Source organism: Xenopus laevis, chromosome 1S (genome assembly GCF_017654675.1).
Source record: "Xenopus laevis strain J_2021 chromosome 1S, Xenopus_laevis_v10.1, whole genome shotgun sequence".
NCBI classification, from domain to species: domain Eukaryota; kingdom Metazoa; phylum Chordata; class Amphibia; order Anura; family Pipidae; genus Xenopus; species Xenopus laevis.
In genome coordinates, this window is record NC_054372.1 from 156,076,833 (window position 1) to 156,099,246 (window position 22,414).

The following is a 22,414-nucleotide window of genomic DNA, read 5'->3' on the forward strand; positions in this document are numbered from 1 at the left end:
TTATAAAGGGTAGAGCTGGTAGGAGTTTCGCATGGGGGCAATGGGGTCAGTGTGCCATTCAGGGTTGCATTGATAAATGGGCTAAATAGGGCATTTGTTTCTGGAAGGGAGAGCAGCAATATTGTTTAAATGGAACATCTTGTAGCAGCAGGGGCATTGCCTGACACCTAGGAGGTTATTTATCAAAATCCTAATTTATCCCATTATTTTCTGAAATATACTCCAACCAAATCCACATTATTTATCAATACATTTTCCCGAAAAACTTCAATTCAGGAAAAAACCTGAAAAAAATGGCGAAAATCGTCCAAAATTAGAATCGTACAAGTTTTTCGGATTTTCTGCCTGAAAGGAGTTTGTGATCTGTCCATATGGTGCAACACAGACCAAAGATAAATGAATACACTTTGGCCTAATGGCCTAAATGAGGATTGCAAATTTGGGATATTTTTGTGATAAATAATGGGGATTCAATAATTTGAACTATAAAAAAAACCACTCTTAATTCAATTAATTGACTAGTTCATATTCTAATGTTTGGTTGATTAATATGCAAATAATAATTGAAATGAAATAGAAAAAAAAACTGTGGCTAGTAATATAAATGATTAAAAAAGCAGAAATGCAATGGTTAAATTTATAATGTGTGTAAGGAGAAGCCTGGAACCAGGAGATTTGTTTACCGCTTGCACTCCAATGGACAACCGGAATTGCATTGAATTTCGGCCGCTATGTGAGAAATGACTGCAGACACGCCGGTGGTGGTAATGTGTATGCAACGGATTACTGAATGCTTGAATGTGGATTGAACGCACAATATGGATTACGTTTTATCTACTAGAGCTGGAATGCAGTCTCACATATTAAGGACAGTGCCGATTTAGAAGCAAGGCTCTGGGATACATTGTTGCCCTTAAAGGAGAATTCAACCCTAACGTTAAAAAACCCTAACCCCCTACATAGACCCCATTCCCCCCAGCCTAAGTGTTATCCCAGGCAAATGCCCCTAACGTTTTACCTACCCCTCAGTGCAGATTCAGGCATCGGAGTTTACTGGCGCCATCTTCAGCCACTTTGGTAATCGTTGGAATGAGACCGTCCCTTCTGCAATTTTCGTGAGTTTCGGCGCATGTGCAGTTGTTGATGCAGAAAATGTATCCAACTGCACATGCGCCGCCACGCTGGTCTCATTCCAAAGAGTTCCGAAGAGAAGAAGGTGGCGTCCGTGAACTCCGATGACTGAATTTGCACCGAGGGGTAAGTAAAATGTTAGGGGCATTTGACCAGGGTAACACTGGGGGAGGAGGGAGGGGGTCTATGTAGGGTAGGGGGTAGGGTTTTTTTTAACGTTAGGGTTGAATTCTCCTCTTTATGACTATATAATACTAACAAGATTGTAACTAATGCGGAAACAGATCCTCACATGGCTAGAAAATACTCCTTAAGTTCCACACTTGAAAGTAAGAGACAATTGCAGCTATTTACGGAATAAACTATTGATTTCACTCACAAATATTGCAATGAGCCAATTCACCAACACCTCCATGAGATGTCTTCAGTGTCGGACTGGCCCACCGGGATACCAGGAAAACTCCTGGTGGGCCCAGGTGTCAGTGGGCCCTTATGCTGCTAAACATTTGGCCTATTTCATGGCCATTCCCTATTTCTATGAGAACAAAGAGGCTAAATATATGGAATAATAGATTATAGTATGTAAAGAAAACAAACTTGTAGAATAGAGGTTGATTGAGAAGATGAAGACTATTAGTACTGAGAGTGGGCCCCTGGTCATCAATTTTCAACAGATCAAAGATAAGGCAGAAACTTTGAATCAACAGTACTTTTATGCTAGTGCTGTAGTTTCTACAGTAGGTTGCACATAAAGGGCAAAAAAAAAAAATCACAAAAAGTTATCTCACGGTTTATCAAACTAAAATGTACGAGATTCGATTTGAGGAGAAAAAGTGAGATAAGTTTTTCTGAATTGAATTGCATCTCAAATTGAATCTCCCCATGATTTTTCTCACTGAATTAAATCTGGACCAAAGGGTAAGGCAAAACCACTTCAAACATTGGGCCAGATTCAGTTCAGTGATAAAAGGGTTTATCACATGAAAAGTCATGAACGTGACTCAATTTGAGATGCAATTTAATTCCGAAAAACGTATCTCAAGGTTTATCACGTGAAAAGTCTGTTGAAGTCTATGGGAAAAAACTGGAACTGAATTTAAAGAAAAGTTTTTTCTCATTGAATTGAATCTCATCCTTGACTTTTCAAGGGATAAACCATGAGATAACTTTTTCTCACTGGATTGAATCTGGTCCATAGATTTTTTTTTAAATAATAAGGAAGCATTTAAGTTGAATGTATTTCATTTTCCATTTAGTTTAGAAGATATCCTAAATTTGAAGTAAGTTGTTGTCTTCGAATTAACTGTGATTATCACACGCACATGTTGGGCTTTTTGAAGTATTCTGATTTTAGTGACGCTTGGGTGGTCTTTCTAAGACTTCTTAACATAATCCCTGTGTTCAGGGGACAATTATCCCTAGCAAAGTGGCCTTATTGCTGCTTCTCACATGATCTTACTGCTTATCCACATTCAACCCAGGAGATATAATGGAGTTTTAAATTATTTGGTCAAAACCATGTGCTATTTAGTGGTTATGGTTAATATTTTTCTATTTTTTACCCTACAATATGAACTATTTTTTTATTGGATATAATTGGCTCGGATGATAGAAGCACTACCAGGTAAATGATGGTGAATTATAATTCATAAATTTCAGATCAAATGTTTAGGAGCTATCCTTGCAACAAGTATTTGGTAGACACCCAAAAAGAAGTATTCGTTCTGGCAAAGGGGATCATTATGGCATTGACTCACTAGACAGAGGAGTTAATATAATCTTCATAGAATTGAGCTTTGTGCAGCACAGGAAGCCCAGTCTAGGGATTGTACTTGTGTGCCGTCGGAATCCTGCGGCAGTTACACAATCCTCTGAGGCTTGGGTAAATCAGTGCTTTACAACTTCTTATTAATTTATTTTACAGTCTCCTGCAGTAAGCATTTGTCTTAGAGCAAAACCCTAGTGACAGACTGGAAGACGCAGGAAATATCTTTCTGACCAGCCTAGAGTGAGGAATGGAAACTGACCGCCAGACAGGATAGCTGCTTCAGCTGTTCCAAATAAATTATCAAAACCACCCGGCCGTGGGCAGGAGATGATTCCCTCATGGCTGTGCAATTTAGATGGGGCACTGCCAGCGTGGGTGTGGTTTTTACTGGCATTAAACCTTTATACTTCCTAAACCTCTAGGTCCTTTTCTTTCTCGGTGAGACATAGCCACATTTAGCTCAATAAACTTCTGACAGTTACAGTTGCAGAAATGAACCACAATTCCAAGTATGCCAGATATTTAGAAATAAACCTCAACGTTATTGAGGGTTCTGGCAAGAACGAGCATTGTGCCTTTCATGGAAAAAATGCCCTATGGATTGCTTCTCAGTGACTAATGATTAGATGGGGATATCACCAACACCCTTTTGTTTCCTCAAGCAAAAACAAACACTGCTTGTTTTACTTGTCATACAGGGACCCCCTTCCTAATGTCTCTTTTTACGTAGTGCTGTATATATACTTGTTATTGTATTTATACTAATTTTTGCCCTCCCTGTTTTCTCTACGATTGTAAAGCACTGTGTATCCTTGCATGCATTACATACACACACACACACAGAGCTATGAGGAAATGTAAGGATTATGGGCAGAAGTATCTTTAATAAATGGCATCACTACATGCACAGTTTGAGTCCACTTTAGCGCAGGTACATACGTAAACAAGCATTACTGGCTTTTGCCTCTGCCATCAATTATTATTATTTCCTTATTTGTATAGCACCAACATATTCCTCACTGTTTTACCGAGATTATATATTTTACAGTCAATCCCCCAAGGGGAATATACATTCACCCAATTTCATTAGGATCCAGTTAAATTGCTTGTGTGTTTTGGTGTATGGGAGCAAAGTCCTTGCAGTGCTCTGGCTGTAATCCTACCAAGGACCTGATGCTGACAAGAGAACTACAGCCTATATATATTCCTTAGTGAATTTAGCCCTATATAGTCCTTTCTTTATATGAGTTCAGCTACATGGGGTATCTGGACCTATGACATAGAAGTAGCACACCCCAAAAGAAAGAAAGTGGGCATAACTGGTGAGTATGAATATTCCAAACGGTATTTACCATTAGACTTGACATTTTATCTCTCCACTTTTATCTCCCCTTTATTGTATCACCAATGAGGATTACTACACAGGTATGGGACCTGTCCAGAATTCTTGGAACCTGGGTATTTCTGGATAAGGGATCTTTCCATAATTTCACTCACTATACATTAAGAGCCTTATTTATCCAAATCCAAGTTCTTCTGAGTATTATAATAAAAAAATGTCCAACCAAACTAGAATCCATGATTGGACCTTAATTATTATTAAAAAAGGACAATTTAATCAGATCGGGGATAAACACAAAAAAATCAAATGAAAGTCTGAATTGTGTGATCTTTTTCAGGCTTTTTCCCGAAAAGCCCAAATTTTTCGGATTTTTGCCCGAAAAATCCAAAATAATTTGGATTTTCAGGCTAATTCCAGCGCAGACCACAGAAACTTCCAAATGGTATAGGGACCTCTCCCATTGACTTATATAAAACCTCGGTAGGTCTGAGATGCCGGATTTTCAGAGTTTTTTTCCCACTAAATATTTGAATTTTATAGTAAAAAAAAACTTGAATTTTTTGAGTTATTTTGGCTTTCGGACTCCAATAAATAACCCCCTACGTCTACTGAAAATAACCCAATAGGAATGTTTTGCCTCTAATAAGGATTAATTATATCTTAGTTGACATGAAGTACAAGTACTGTTTTATTACTACAGAGAAAAAGAAAATCAATTTTAAAAATCTGAATTATTTGACTAAAATGGAATCAATGGGAGACTGACATCCCATAATTCAGAGGCTTCTGGATAACGGGTTTCTGGACAACGGATCCCATCCAATACATTTATCTACCTGTATACTATTATGAAAGAAGAGTTGGAAGAATTCAATCAGCTACTTTTTTAAAACAACAAAATGTCTCTTTTCTATATAGTCACATTGCATAGTGACTTTTAAAGGGACAAACGTTTTTTTCATGAGGAAAGTTGAAAAAGGTTGCAATAACAACAGCTGCTTCCAAACTGAATTCAAACCTTTATTTGGGTTACATACTGTCAGATGGGATGAGATTTAATCTGATTTGGGAACAGACGGTCTGTTCAGTAAGTTCAAGGTTGCACTTTAAATTACATTGCCCCTTTATCACTTTTAACCTTATTTCAGAAGCTAAAAGCCACATTATGGTTCGCTACTTTATCTATTTGGAGACTTACTTTTCCCTCGCGACCCCTAACATCATAGTCCATCCTTGTCCACTAACGGAAGTTGCAGATTCAGGACATTTTATATTTTTTTATGGCAGATTACACGCAGATAATGAAACTGAATACATGCAAAAACTGACTTCTCAGAAGTAGGAGATGTCCCCACATTGCAGGTACCAAAACACACGCACAGCAGAAGCTACAAGTTGTCCTTAGGCTGTAAGTTATGGTGTAACCAGAGCTGGGCTGGGTAATGCACATCCCGAGTGGCCTAACTCCATGTGGCTACATTATTAAAGACAGCTTAGTTACAATTTCCCAACACTCTAGATTAAAATGAAGGATAACATACTCACTAAGGCATATGTTTTTAACTGTATGATATGTGCCCTTACTCAGATGAGGAAAGCATGTACATGGCATTAAAGTATCTCCTGGTTGCAATGCAGTTCCTTCATTTTGAGTCCTTTGTCTCTCTGAGATTCATTTACTCGTCCTTCTGCTTTCCTGACCCTATGGCAACTGTTCACTCAGGCACAATGTCCTGCTTAGTAGAAAAAGCCTGTATTCAAGAAACTAGGCTATTCTGTTGTTTTGTTAAAGCTTTCTGAGCCATGAAGAGCACATACAATAGATACATGTAGCTTTTTTATTCTTTGAAGATCTTGAGTTCTTTTCCTTTAGCGTACGCTCCAAATTCTTTTAATGCCAATAATCACCCATTTCCTGAGGCAATTTATTTTCTGATTCAAACACACACATTTTACTAGTGCTAAGGAATCAAATATTGGAAGCTATTGCCTACCTGGTGGGCATTATATATTTGCTAGAAAATAACTAAAGATTGGAATTACTAGGGAACAGTTACAATACTATCGTAGCACTGGCTTTATTAGACAGATTTTAAATACAAAACTGTTTCATAAATGCTTTGTATTTGCTCTATGTATAGACTGAATACTTTAGAAAAACAGGACTGTACCCCATGAAACCTTATACAGTGACATACAGAGGGGCAGATTCACTAACAGGCGAATTTTCCCCAGCGTCAGCTTCGCACCCATCGCACCACTTTGCCAGGCAGAAATACATATGAATACGCTAATTCACTAAAATGCAAAGTTTCGTCCCGGGGTGTCGAATGCTGGCAACTTTTCGCTAGAATTACTTTAGCTGTGCAAGCATTGATTTAAATTACTGGTTTATATTACACATGTGCCAGATGATTGAGGAAGATCTAGCTGCTTTGTAGCATTCGCCTGGTCTGAGGTGGCGAAGGCAACTCTGGCAAAAGAGGTAACGTTCAGTAAAATCCGCATTTTAATGAATTTGCAGAGTAATGTCCGTTCGCCAAAGCGAAAAGTCGCCTGGCTATAGAGTGCAGATGAACGCTAGTGATGGTCCAGTTTGCTAGCAAATTGGCTACTGCGCCAGTTAGAGTGAATTGGAGATATCCCATGCAGGTGGCAACGCTGGCGAAAAGTCACTAGCGTTAGCCACTTCGCTCTTTAGTAAATCTGCCCCCTCGTCTCTTAATGCAGCGAAAAAATAGAATGAGCTGGCATATGCTGTGTTTGCAGTTTTTTATGTTATGTATGTTCTGCTACATAGGGAACAATGTTCTTTATTTTCTTTCAGTGACTTGCTTCTTAGCTCACACCAAGCAAGGGCAAAATGCCTATGAACACACAATTATTTGCTTTTTTTTTAAATATTACATTCTCATTGTCCCAAAGATTAAACCAATACAGGGATGAAAGTGGCTTCTCATATTTATCAAACAGTGGATGAATAATAGTTCTTTATGCTAAGTTTTTTATTGGGATTGAACTGGGATTGAACTGTGTATTTTTTTTGTGCAATATTGGTGTCTAGGCAGCCATGTCAGGTTATTTTGCCGGGGCATGTGCTTTCAGAAAGAGCCAGTGCTGCACTATGGAACTGCTTTCTGGTAGGCTATTGTTTCTCCTACTCAATGTAACTTAAGGAGTCAAAGTGGGACATGAATTTTTACTATTAAGTGCTGTTCTTATATTTACTAGGGAGCTGTTATCTGTTACCTTCCCATTGTTCTGCTGATGGGCTGCTGGTGGGGAGGGAGGGAGGAATTGGGGTGATATCACTCCAACTTGCAGTGTAGCAGTACAGAGTTTATCAGAGCACAAGTCACATGACTGGGGGCACCTGGGAAACTGACAATGGGGTATATTTATCAAAGAGTGAAGTTAAAGGGGACCCGTCACCCAAAATCCTATTTTATCACATTAGCCAAGCAAAATTAACTTTAAATAACTTTATATAAATGCTTTGAATCTTGTTTCCTTCAGTCTGGGAATTCACAATTATAACAAGCAGGCAGGAACCATTTTGTGGACACTGTTATTAAGACAAGCCTTGCATCATCTCAGAATCTTGTTAATGCACCAGAATAGGGGACCTGATGTCCATCTCCATGCCCTGGCTACACAATTAAACGGTGAAGAGAACGGGGCATTGTGTGGAGAGCAGTGACATCTAGGAAGTGCTGAATGAAAAGTGAAAGTAATTGTCTGCCCGGCCTTTATGCCTAGGCATAGAGAAGGGGCAGACAATATTTGATTGACAGCTGAGATTTTTAAATGAGCTTACAACAGCTATGAATGCTTTAATAAAAAATAGAAATTTTATTTCATGTTGAATTTGAAAAGGACTTTTATTATACAGCTTTGTGTGTCTGTGTGACAGGTCCACTTTAAAGATCTCCACAGTCTGCTAGTATGAATTTCCTCCAATCTCTGTGGTGATCTCTAACTTCACTCTTTGATAAATATACCCCAAGATGTCTAGCCCCATGTCAGATTTCAAAATTAAATATTAAAACATCTATTGAAAAGTCTGCTGGAGCACCACTATTAACTGATGCATTTTGGAAAAAAAACACGTTTTCCCATGACAGCATGCCTTTGAATGCAGCTAAGACTAATAGTAATTTGAGATGTGCCTACTATTAAGTGTAGAGCTGAGCTTTCAGTGTACTAGTTTTTAAAAATATTTATACATGATATTAAATTATCATTACCAAGAATGTATAAGCCCTGTTCCACAGCAATATATCTGTACAGATAAATATTAGGATCAAGGGCAGAGTTTATTGTCCTGGCTTGCTTGTCCATTCCCGTTGCTGTGTAATGTTGCTACAGGGAACAACCTGGCACTTCTATTTATCCCAGAAAAAGCTTAGTGGGTAGGCTCATTTCCTGGACCAGTTTTTGGCAGAAGTCACAGAATTCCAGGTGTGGTCTAATTATAAGAAGCAGATTAGTTTAAAAACTCAATAAAATATTTCCAGAGGGCACTATTAATTCTTAGGGCAGTCTGTTCCCTTCTATAGCCGAAGGCCGAACAACAAAAATTAACAGATGTCAATAGCTCAACCAATTTGTTTATTCTTGGATTGGTGCTCATCTCATATTTATTACAGAAGCTAGAACAGTATGTATTTGCTTCTCATGTTAGTTGCTGAGATTATATATACAGTATATATGTAATTTATTTATAAAAATAAAAAATCTGTAGTTTCTTTTCTTTTGCCTCAGCTACTTTTTTTTTTATCTGAAACCCACATTGTTGTAAGTATCAGGAATCTCTCCATTATCACCCATGGCATAGCAGAGTAATGTCCATTCGCTGTTAGTAAATTGGCGAAGTGCCTAAAAGCAGTAACGCTGGCGAATCATCGCCAGCTTTAGTCACTTCACCGTTTAGTAAACCTGCCCCTTATAGTCTCCATTTTATCCAAATAATCCAAATTTTTAAAACTGATTTCCTTTTTTTCGTAGTAATAAAACAGTACATTGAATTGGATCCAAACTAAGATAAAATGAATCCGTACTGGAAGTAAAACCAGCCTATTGGGTTTATTTACTGTTTACATGATTTTTTAGTAGACAAAGTATGAAGATCCAAATTACAGAAAGTTATCTGGAAAACCCCAGGTCCCGAGCATTCTTGATACCTGTACTATGTTGGGCTGTTGCAATTTGAACAGAATAGAAAGTAGCTGCTGGGGGAAAAGTGCATTTTCATTCGTCTATGTGGCATATTGTTATACCAAGACAGGGTTGTGTTTGTTTTTGCTGCTGTTGTTTGTTTTGCCTTTGCCATAGAGAAAATAAGGCACACAGGTCACATGAGCAGCAAAAAATGCTCTTTCTAAGCAGGAAAGCCAAAAAATAGTTTATACACAAGATATACTCATTTTATATAAGTAACATGGTGTTTAGCACTGCCAGTGTCTGCAAGTGTTTCCTCCCACAATCCCATGACAAAGGACTCCTCATTATAGTACCTTTATGCATGTGACTCTGATTGTAAGCTCCACTGAGGCAGGGAATGATGTATAGTCTTTGTAAAGCCATGATATATATTAAAAGATGACTCTTAATATGCTATGCCCAGTCTATTAAGAAATGCATGCTAGTGACTGCCTAGTAGGCATTTGGATATGTTAGTTGTAGCTTTTATCTATGCTTTTTCATCTTCTATATTTTTTTTTGCATGGAAGCATTAACACAAAGAATACTATATATGTTTATACATCAGAGCTTTATCCATAGAAGATTTCTGCAAGCGACTGCCCCCTAACAGCATGGACAACAAAGAAAAGTCAATACATCTTCTTTTCAGCCCTTTGAAAATAGTATATATGATGCTGATAGTGTCTAATGGATGAGCTTCAGGGGATGATTTTAGCACATCTCCACAATTACACTGATTGCCCCATTGTGTTTGGTCAATAAATCTTTATTAATTTATTTAATGTATTTAAACAATATGAATTTTGTAGTGGTTTTTGTAACAGCTTATATAGAATTTTACAAAAAAAAAAACTCAAAATGCTTACCAGTTTTAGAAATTTCACACAAGTTGACCTTCCTGTTGCAATATTATCAGACAAGCTCATGATATGCACCAGTCACAATATACTCTACAGAAACTGCCAGAATGTCAGTAGTGATATCACCAGGACCTGATTAAATGTTGAACCTAGAGAAGTTGCTTGCTATACATTTAAAACAGTGCTAATAAACATAGATACAACAACAAGGTGCCTGTCCCCTGCACAAAAAAAGTCTTCAAAGGGGGCCAGTGCATACTGAAAATGAGAATCTCCTGGTGTGTCTGTAGCCTGAAATTGGTACTTTAATAGTAAATGAGAATATAAAATCAAATGCCCTCTCCGGTTGTATAAAGTTGTGGCTGGCAGTTTGGTCAGTCCAAAGTTAAATGTAAAATTTTAGGTTTTTACCTAATTGGGTACCTTTGTATCCAATTGTACCTATTGTACCTGGCTGACAGATTCCCATTATCCCTCTGCATCAAAATTGCCTTTGAATATTTATTTATTGTATATTAATTTACTGCTCATGGATATCACTATACATAATGATAGTAACCACATGTTTGCTGCGTCCAGTAGGGCTAATTTCCCTCTTAGACAGTAGCTATTGCTATGTAAACGCTATGTAAAATGTTGCTAATGAAGCCTTAGGCGAGCAATAACAAATTCCAGATCTTACAGACACCAAATTGCCTTTGAAACTCTGAGCTCTGATATGAATTGGCAGTTTTTTCGGCTTTTTATGGTTATCTCAAAAGTTTGACTCGACAAGCAATAGCTTGTAGATTTTCTATTTCACAGCCTATGAGTAAGTGCCTTTTTCTTGGCACAAAACGGTTAAGACTGTCATGCAAGGTACCTATCTGCAGGGCACAAGGCAGTCACCCCTTGTGGCCCCTTCCTTTTAGTTCTATGTCTGTTTCATTGGAGACACAATATATTGGGCATTGGAAACAGTTCTCCATTTTGTTCCACACCATAGATTTCTCTAGCAGTTACAGAACACATTTCTTTGCTGTAGTCTAAGTGCCAAAGTCCAAACACAGTGTTCTACTTATTCCCAGACAAAGGGGACAAAAAAAAAACATTTGGAGCCAGGCAAGAACAGCTGGAGACTTACCACTGGAGCAGTTGGGTCCTCCCCACCCTGGCTCACACTGACAGGTGTTGGGAGCAATGCATCTTCCATGGACACATTTATCAGCACAGTGAGCTGTCAGAGAAAGAGATCAGAAACAGGAGTAAATAAAACTGCACAGGGCACAGCTGTCCTATTGGCTTAGCCGCACTTCCACAAGACCCTATAACAGCTTGCCTGTGTTTACAAACAAAGTGTTTATATATTGGTTCAACAAGTTTCCATTTATAATACTAATGAGTATATGCAATAGCTGGATTATTTCTCATTAGTGTGTTATGCATGAGATACAGTAAGAGGCAGCAGCTGCTGGGTCATAACTCAGACACAAGATTTTACCAAGAAAGAAGTTCAAGTTCAAAGCTACAAAATATTTATTTATGTGGTGGGATATTTTCATGTGTACCGAGGAGGTGTGACATAGCCAAGTTTACACAAACTAATTGTCACACTGTTTTTCTCATAAATTTCCAGTTGTTCAGTTTTTCTGTTACTGCAGAGGCCAAAAAGGGGATACAGTATAAAGAGCGGGTTTTGAAAAGAGCATGAAGAACCAGTTTCAGACCAAACAAATGCATATTGATACAGAAGCCTGCACTCTGGGTCAGTATTTCTTCCTAAATACTACTTACTCTTACTACTTACTCTAGTCATCTCATTTACTACAAGAGGGCACATTTGCACATGGGCATTAACCCACAGCAACAAAATGAGTGATTGGCTTGGTTCAGCTAGCTGCTGGGAGTACAGCAAAACTTAAAATATCATTGGTTAGCAAGAGCTGTGTGGATCGGCAATCAGCAATAGATATTGGCTATCTATTCACTCAATGAGGCAACATAACTTGTATTCAAACCATAAAGTGTGCCAGCACCTGGTTCTTAGTATGACAATTATGTTGAGTTGTGCTTACACCCTGCTGAAAACTGCAGGTTGTAAGAGTTATAATGGTCTGCCTGATGATTGCAAATACATCTCTTAATTAATTGCTTCACATTAAAACAAACCACCATTGTCAAGGCACAACATTTAATGTTAATGTCCCCATACCAGTGATCCCCAACCAGTGACTTATGAGCAACATATTGCTCACCAACTCATTAGATTTTGCTCCCAGCGGCCTTAAAGCAGGTGTTTATTTTTTACTTGTTTGGTGGCAATTTTAGTTGCATAAAAAACAGGTGTGCTGTCAAATAGAGCCTCATGTAGACTGCCAGTCCACATAGGAGCTACAAAATGGCCAAACAGCCTTATCTTGCATTTGCCAGGAACATTTTTCATGCAAGTGCTGCTCCCCAACTCTTTTTAGATCTGAATGTTGTACATGGGTTAAAAGATTGGAGGCCCTCACCCTAGAAGGTCAAACCTTTGGTGAGCCTGCCCGACCTGGCCAAGGTAATCAGAAACAGAAATATTGTGTAAATTTAGGAGCATTAGTACATCTGCCCCTAAGAGACAGAAGAGGACAGTGGTTAGTTGGTCCTGGGTCTATAGTTCCCAGTTGGGTCCTTGTCACCCTGGTCTGACACTAAATTATATAGTATCACCAACATATGTTGTAATCAATGAGCATTGTCCAGACTTCGGTGGCCACTTCTGTTATACCCTGTAGAATTTATTATAGTAACTAAATCTAAAACTATTTTACAGCTCTACGGTATAGCGCCATTAAATATAAATAAAACCCAAAGGCCATTTATGTTCGAAGGTCTTTCCTCACTTGTTTTTCTAGGAAACGTCTCAATATGTTAGCACCGTTAGGTTATATAACTTACCATAGGTTTATTAGATTTCTAAATTATATAACAAACAAGCAAACAGAAAAGATTTTTTTATAATCTTGGACAATCCCCAAAAACCAATCCATGCCGCCAACTCGATGCCACTGTGAAGGATTTCCATAAGGATTTTTCACCCCCACCCTAAACACTGATTACTCAGCAGGCGCTAACACCAAGCAGATTTTCAGACTTGGAAGTGCCAAGATCTGGAACCATAAACCACTACAAAGAGAAGCATTTATAGAGCATGAGCAGCATTATACACATAGAGGAAGTCCATAATAAGCTTACAGCAGCAATCAGTCAGGATTATGTAGGACTCTTAGACAGTACATCATATCTGATTATACTGTAAATGGTATCTGATATCAAAGCATGTGATGATTTTTAATTCCTCAGTCAGTAAGACATTCAATATTCTGCACATTAAGTCAAACCTTTAGCACATTTATTAATAAAGAATGGTTTTATGATAGCTATCTAATAGTATTTTGGATGTAACACTGCATTGTCTTTATAAAAATAAAATCTTTTAGACAGAGGATTCTACTTGTTTTCACTTTATAGGAGCAAAAATAACATGAAAATAGTCTTATTATGTAAGATACAGTAGCGGGACATAGGAGCAATGTAGATACAATGATTTACTCCTCCTCCTTTTCGACACAAGTGTGAATCTTAATAACAGATTCTTTCCTACAGTAGAAATACTTTTTTTTTAAACCCTAGTGGCCCCTTAGCCACCTAATAAGCCATGAAGTATTTTGTTTGAACAGCTGCCTGTACAGTAATATTCACAATGCCAAAGTCAAATTGTAGAGATGTTTACTGAGAATTCACGCTGAAACTGGATCTGAAAATTGTGCTAAACTTATTAAATGGAGAGCCATTTGTTTAATCTCCCACTCATGGGTTAATCCTGAACCTGTCATTTACTAACACAATAATGTCTGATGATAGGAACACTGGACCAGTCTAAAATGAATGGAGAGATGCCAACAGGCACTGGCACCTAATAGGTGCCGGTGCCTGTTGGCATCTCTCAATCCGAAAGGGGTTGTTTATATGTATTCAGTTTGTAGCCTTTGTTTATATGGCACCAGCATATTACATACAGGTATATAAATAACATTGTCTGTCCCAGTAAAGTTTTCCTATCAAAGCCGCACAAGGGTATTTTAATAAAAGTCAGTTAACTTTGTGTTTTTGAACTACAGGAGGAAAGTCATGTAGATATGGGAAGAACATGCAAAATTAATGGAGGCAGTGCCCTGGTTAGACTCAAATCTGTAATTTTGGGGGCAGTAATGCTATACACTGTGACACTGATCAGAATAAAAGAAAAGTATGCAATAGCCCAATTTATTTAAAGGAGAACTCCGGCTTCCAAACCAAAATGTGATAAAGAGGCCCACACAACACAGAAACCCCTAATATATCCATCACAGTTACCAGTTTCTTCAAAAAGTATGAATAAATGCCATTTTGTATGCTGAAATTCAGCTGTTTAACAGTTCTTCTCTTTCTGCATCATTTGAAATCCTGGCAGGGAAGGAGGGACTAAAACACTGATGTTACAAATTGCAACACCTACTCCACAGCTTACAGGCAGCATGCATTGCACTGTGATGTTCTGTTTCTTATTGAAATCATGTGTGCAATGAATTGTGGGGTATGGAGGATGTAGACTGAGGACAGATGGCTGTTGATACAAAGTAACAGTAGTCAGTCAACTCAGCAAAGTAGTCAGAGAGATCTGCAGGAGAGCAGGGGCTATGCTTAGGGAACTGTCAAAAAACATAAAAAATCATGAAAAGTCTGCATATTTTTTAAATAATGTATATTGCAAAGTTGCTTGAAATTATGTTCACTTTTCAAAAAGCTTAAGTTATGTTTTTGTGGAATACCCCTTTAAGGTTACTGTGTGATATTAGAGAATATGTTGAGGGAAGGGGGTGGTTCAGGACAGGCAAAACCAAACAGGGTAGATAAATTCTATATTAACGGGTTATAACATAAATATGATCTCTGGTAATTGTGACAGCATTCAAAACACCTCGACCCACCCATAGTTACTTCACATGCACTAGAGTCACCACCCTATATTAATGTTCAGAGGCACAGCAGCAAGTACCAGACCTACATCAATTCCTGTTAAAGTGGACAGAAAGCAATTCCGGGCCAATAGTTTGGTTTTGATCATGTCCACAAAGTGCTGCTCTATATATACTAAGTCAGAATTATTAAAATGGTTCGGTTAGAGCAGTGATCCCCAACCAGTAGCTCGTGAGCAACATGTTGCTCTCTAACCCCTTGGATGTTGTTCCCAGTGGCCTCAATCAGGTGTTTATTTTTGAATTCCAGGCTTGGAGGCAAGTTTTGGTTGTATAAAAACCAGGTGTACTGTCAAACAGAGCCTCAATGTAGTCTGACAATCCACATAGGGCTACCAAATGGGCAATTCCAGACCTTATTTGGCACCCCAAGAACATTTTTCATGCTTGCGTTGCTCCCCAACTCCTTTTACTTCTGAATGTTGCTCATGGGTTCAAAAGGTTGGGGATCCCTGGGTTAGAGCATTACATCTTTTGCCTGTAGTTTTCCTTTGCTTCAAACATCATACTAAAAGTGTAAGTCCCTATTAACAAGTTTACAGTATCCATCTGAACTGATCACCAAACAGCCATGAAATAGTAATGATTATTACAGCCCCTCAGTCTCTGGGGCCTTTAGGCCAATGTTAGAAAGCAGGTTCATTGGAGAAGCCCATGTTATTAGCAGATGCACAATGTACTCAATTTTAAATCTTCACCTCGTCCTCCCCAAGTCACCATCAAGATTACTATCAAACCAGATATTCACACACACACACACACATATATATATATATATATATATATATATATATATATATATATATATATATATATATATATATATATATATATATATATATATATATAAACAGCAAAGCAATAAAACTGCTGTGCTAGCAGAAAATTATTTCTTATTGTGTGTGCAATTTTGCACACTTTTTTGCCCAATAATGTGCACTGTTATCCATTGGGTGGGCACAGTAGCCAGTACTCCAAGGCAAAAGCAAGTCTACTTAAAGGGATACTGTCATGGGAAAAAAAAAAATTTCAAAATGAATCAGTTAATTCTGCACTGAAATCCATTTCTCAAAAGAGCAAACAGATTTTTTTATATTCAGTTTCGGGGCTAGACATATTGTCAATTTCCCAGCTGCCCCAAGTCATGTGACTTGTGCTCTGATACTGTACTGCAAGTTGGAGTGATATCAACCCCCTCCCTCCCCCCCCCCAGCAGCCTAACAACAGAGAAATGGGAAGGTAACCAGATAACAGCTCCCTAACACAAGATAACAACTGCCTGGTAGATCTAAGAACAGCACTCAATAGTAAAATCCCATGTCCCACTGAGACTCCTTCAGTTACATTGAGAAGTAAGAACAGCAACCTGCCAGAAAGCATTTCTCTCCTAAAGTGCAGGCACAAGTCACATGACCTGGGGCAGCTGGGAAATTGACAAAATGTCTAGCCCTGTTTCAGAGTATCACTATTAACTGATGCGTTTTGAAAAAAACATGTTTTCCGATGACAGGATCCCTTTAAACTTGTGTTTTCCTTTAAGGGCCTTGGCACATAGGGTACCTTCTACCCTTATTTTGTGGCAGAAAAGCACCAGACACAGCTGTTGCTGTGTGCCATTCAAGCATGTATTCCATGCAATTGAAAAGGATGTGGCAGCCAGTGCAGAATACTCCACTTAGAGAATGTTGGACAACACATGCTATGTATAGAGCTGCTGTAAATATCCTCACAAGCAGAAGACATGTGTATGCAAAAATACCCTTCTTGATATGCCCTCCCAGGGCATAATTTTAAAGACAGTATATAGTAATACTGTACTGAACAATTAGGTGCATGCAATATCTTCCTACAGATAGGATGCCAATAACCTTTATATTATGCTTTATAATATTTCTTATGTGTAGCTTTGCAGAAGCTTCTATAAAGATTGTTGCCAAGATCTCAAAAACATGGCCCTTCAGTTGATGTGAGTGACAGCCCCCAGGATTCTCAGCCAGCTGTTAGGTGCTGGCAATTGTAGTTCCAAACAGCTGGAGGGCCACATGTCTGACATCCCTAGATTACAGTCTCCAGACATCTGCTCTTGCCAATCACTCTTTACTCTTTGGTCCCTCTGGGACTTGCAGCCTTTGCAGTTTTAAATGGAGGAAGAAAAATTAAGGGGGCACAGTGTCTGTTACCATCCAAGGGAAATTATTTTCCGTTGGTTAACAAAAACTTTTGCAATTTAAAAATGTTCTTCTCATGGGAGCTATAAAATCTATATTAATTAAATGACATTATGATTAAAAATGTATTTGCATAACTACAGACTCTGGGTTTATTTCAGATGTGAACTTATTGTTAAAGGGATACTGTCATGGGAAAAAAAAATTTTTTCAAAATGAATCAGTTAATAGTGCTGCTCCAGCAAAATTCTGCACTGAAATCCATTTCTCAAAAGAGCAAACAGATTTTTTTATATTCAATTTTGAAATCTGACATGGGGCTAGACATTTTGTCAATTTCCCAGCTGCCCCAAGTCATGTGACTTGTGCTCTGATAAACTTCAATCACTCTTTACTGCTGTACTGCAAGTTAGAGTGATATTACCCCCTCCCTTTTCCCCCCCAGCAGCCAAACAAAAGAACAATGGGAAGGTAACCAGATAACAGCTCCCTAACACAAGATAACAGCTGCCTGGTAGATCTAAGAACAACACTCAATAGCAAAAACCCATGTCCCACTGAGACACATTCAGTTACATTGAGAAGGAAAAACAGCAGCCTGCCAGAAAGCATTTCTCTCCTAAAGTGAAGGCACAAGTCACATGACCAGGGGCAGCTGGGAAATTGACAAAATGTCTAGCCCCATGTCAGATTTCAAAATTGAATATAAAAAAATCTGTTTGCTCTTTTGAGAAATGGATTTCAGTGCAGAATTCTGCTGGAGCAGCACTATTAACTGATTCATTTTGAAAAAATGTTTTTTTTCCCATGACAGTATCCCTTTAAGCTTTATTATACTTGAGCACCATTAATATAGGTAGAAATTCTTGTGATTACTGATAGTGAAGTGTGACACAGCTCATTGCGGAAATACTTTGAGTTGTAATGCAGATGAGGATCTTAACTGTGCTCCATCTTTATTCAGCCCTCTTAAAGTTCAATATAGTGACATAGTTTAAAATAGTATGTGGCCAGTGTGCTGTATGTAAACAGCACAGAAACCCAAGAATAACAATAACCACAAGTGGTTACTAAGGATAACAGAAAATGAGCAATGCCAAACCACATCACTGAAATCCCAGACTGGCCCAAAGTAAAATTATTGGCTACTGAGTAAACCAGGACTGTGGCCATATTTACTTTGGCATGGGCAGGCATACCAACTTTGCATAATGGGGATAATCAGACCGCTAGAGAAGCATAGACACTAAATAACAAACTAACTAACGCAATTTCTTGTGCTTGGAAAATGAAGTTCAAAGTATAGAAAGTTGATTAATTGACATTCTATGAAACTGAAAAGGAAGAATGGTACAATTAACTGATATAATTTATAGTATTTTATTGTTTATCAAAGCAATGGTTTGTCCATGCAAAGAAAGGCAAAATGACTGAAACACCCCAGGAACATGAATGATATGAAAAAATACTCAACAATTCGCGTTTTGCCCAAAAATGCAGTCATCAATGACCTTTTCAAAGACAGCCACAACAATGGATACCAGAGACATTATTGAAACTAACTGTCTCTTTATAACCTGGTATAATCTCTTATAGACTAACACCTCCCCCTTTACCTGTGAGGCCCACCCAATAATTGACAATGAAGAAAATAGGAAGGCGCATGTACACTAACAGCAGTTCTAACTGCTCTTCCTACTTAAGTCTCCAAAAGAGCCTGACTCACTAGAATAACAAATTTACATTTAGCCATTAAAGTGGTAAAAGCACTACTTATACATTCAATATTTGGGAGCACAAAGGTAGCAAGGACATTGCCCACCCAATAAGGAAAAGTAAATCACTGAATTATTTTACTCCACATAAAACAAGATTTGCAGTCAAAACAAAATAATCTTGAAATCATCTCTGTGACCGATAATAACATAATGGACTTTGGTCTTTTTTAACCCAATCGAACTGTGTATGTAACTACAAGACCAAAGTCCATCAAGTTTAACCCCTCTAAATGAAACCCAGCATCCATACACACCTCCCTCCATACCTTCACATAAATTCTTTATACCCATATCTATACTAACTATAGAGTTTAGTATCACAATAGCCTTTGATATTATGTCTGTCCAAAAAATCATCCAAGCCATTCTTAAAGGCATTAACTGAATCAGCCATCACAACATCACCCGGCAGTGCATTCCACAACCTCACTGTCCTGACTGTGAAGAACCCCCTACGTTGCTTCAAATGAAAGTTCTTTTCCTCTAGTCTAAAGGGGTGGCCTCTGGTACAGTGATCCACTTTATGGGTAAAAAGGTCCCCTGCCATTTGTCTATAATGTCCTCTAATGTACTTGTAAAGTGTAATCATGTCCCCTCTCAAGTGTCTTTTTCCAGAGAAAACAACCCCAACCATGACAGTCTACCCTCATAATTTAAGTCTTCCATCCCTCTAACCAATTTAGTTGCACTTAGTCTCTGCACTCTCTCCAGCTCATTTATATCCCTCTTAAGGACTGGAGTCCAAAACTGCACTGCATACTCCAGATGAGGCCTCACCAGGGACCTATAAAGAGGCATAATTATGTTTTCATCCCTTGAGTTAATGCCCTTTTTTATGCAAGACAGAACTTTATTTGCTTTAGTAGCCACAGAATGACACTGCTCAGAATTAGACAACTTGTTATCCACAAAAACACCAAGATCCTTCTCAATTAATATAACTGAGATAATATATAATATAGTTTATAATATTTTATAAGATCAGAAAAAAAGCAGATTACTTACGAACACACATCTCTTTGCTTTCATAAAATCCAGGACAGCACTGGGACTTGCGCCTGTACATTGTTTTCTCTCCCCTTCTATATGCAGTGCGATAACTTATTCTGTGGGGTAAAAGCATGCCATGTCTTACAATGTACCTGTTAAAATGTATATAACAACCCCAACCTTGGTAATGTAGTACTTACACTATAAATTATATGGTTGAAATAAGCTACAGCTTTTTACATTGTATATAAGCTCTTCTATGATTTCTAGCTTTCATTAAAAGGATGTACCTCAGTGTATATATATATATATATATATATATATATATATATATATATATATATATATATATATATATATATTATATATTCATGCAACCTGACCAACAGGTAATAAGGACTTACCTGTGCCGTGTGCACTTGAACCAGTTCAATATGTCGGTGCAGCTGGTGTAATAAACCTGGTCGTATGGATGTGCATAGGATTCCTGAACAGTAACAGAATAGCTGAAAAACAAAACAAATCTTCTGTCAATATAAAAACACCACAAAAATATATCTGTGATGTCGGCAATTATTTTGTGCTTATCCGTTTATAACGGATGACATCACTAAGAGCCGTTTATAAGGATATAATTTACAAGATATTCATGGCTTTTGTGTATTTTATATATATATATATATATATAAAAGAGAGCAACAATTTTCCCTGATAAAGGATCTTTTGATCCGAAACATGTTGGGCATTTCACAATAAAATTATTACTTGCTGATTTACATGGTTCTCCAGAGTGATATTGTTTTTGAATTGTAAAGCTTCGGAGGTCTGGCGTTACCTAACTATGTATAAAGAACACATTTACATTAGTGGCTGGGTGTCAGAGCTCCAGGCGGTGCATCCTTCCCCTCCGGCGTCACTCCCAAAATGGTGGCGCCCATAGCGGCCACGTGGGTAGTGGCACTGGTGCAATGACGTCAGTGCGACGACGTCGGTATGGACGCCGACGCATTGATGCTGACGCGGTGACATCACCAATGGCGCCAAATTCGTAATAAAATGGCACCCTTGCCACCTAGACGCTGCCCAATTATAGGATCAGTTAAATAGTGTTCCTGGGTGCTTTATTGTTGTTTATCCTGGACTTTGAGCCCTGCCATTCTGCCTGCCATTGAATCTTTGACTGGACTTTGACTCAGAACCTGCCTTAACCCTAGTCTGTACCTTGAACCTGAACTTTGCCCCTAAAAGGCTTCCTCCTTGGTCCTGACTCCTCCGCTGGGAGCCGATAGGCCCCCTGACACTGGGGGGAGAACATCTACCTCCTTCTACTGATATATTTGAGTAGCAGAGAGCCTGCATCAATGTTCAAATTCATCCTTGTAGATTAAAAGGTACATTTTATTCCAATATTGTTAAAAACATCAGATCAGATCCGGGGTACATGCACCCGGGTCACCATCACTTTCGGTTGAGCTGTTTAGATTTATTTGGCTGCCAGTTTATTTTAAGGGCACTAACAAGGAAAGCATATTTGTACACTGATTTTCAGTGCCTAATTAAGCGGCTATTCACATATCAGAATATATATAGTGATTGATACCAAAAACAGCAAACAATTTTACACGCGTTTAGCAGAGAGCCTGCCACTCATTTTAAGATTTTAAGTTATAAAAGAAAATGTAGCCGCATAGTCAAGTCTTTTTTGCTGCTGGTGTCAGTGACCTTGATAATGAGATATTTTTATTTCATGGCAGAATTGTAAGCATAATTACTCATTTATAAATAATTATAAAATTTATAAGGATTACAAGGATTGACTAAAAGTCAGTGTACAGGTAATTTCATCATTAAATTCCTCTTTTTTGCAATTTTATGCATTTGGGGAGCCTACCCCTTTTATTGTGACCACCTTTGGTCTTCTCCACTGTAAACAAACAAAACTTGGCCAACCCATTTCCTAATTCCTACATTGCCTTTTATTTTATAGTAGATTGTTGATTGTAGCTTTGCATTCTTGTTACATAATGCATACCGCCCAACTGTCCCGTTGTTTGCGGGACAGTCCCAATTTTTACCGTTCAACCCGCAGTCCTGGATTGTTATTGCAATGTCCCGACTTTCTCTTACAAAGTTTCT

The 22,414-nt window shown here is 38.2% G+C and overlaps 1 protein-coding gene across 1 annotated transcript in view; it reads right to left on the minus strand.

Annotated features, from left to right (window-relative positions):
- Positions 1-22,414, minus strand: part of megf10.S (multiple EGF like domains 10 S homeolog) — a 93,098-nt gene that overhangs the window by 49,719 nt on the left and 20,965 nt on the right. The window contains exons 3-5 of the mRNA XM_041580417.1: positions 20,683-20,784; positions 20,294-20,394; positions 11,430-11,522 (exon numbers count right to left, since the gene is read on the minus strand). Of these exons, the coding sequence (XP_041436351.1) occupies positions 11,430-11,522; positions 20,294-20,394; positions 20,683-20,784 (296 nt within the window). The remainder of the gene's footprint in view (positions 1-11,429; positions 11,523-20,293; positions 20,395-20,682; positions 20,785-22,414) is intronic.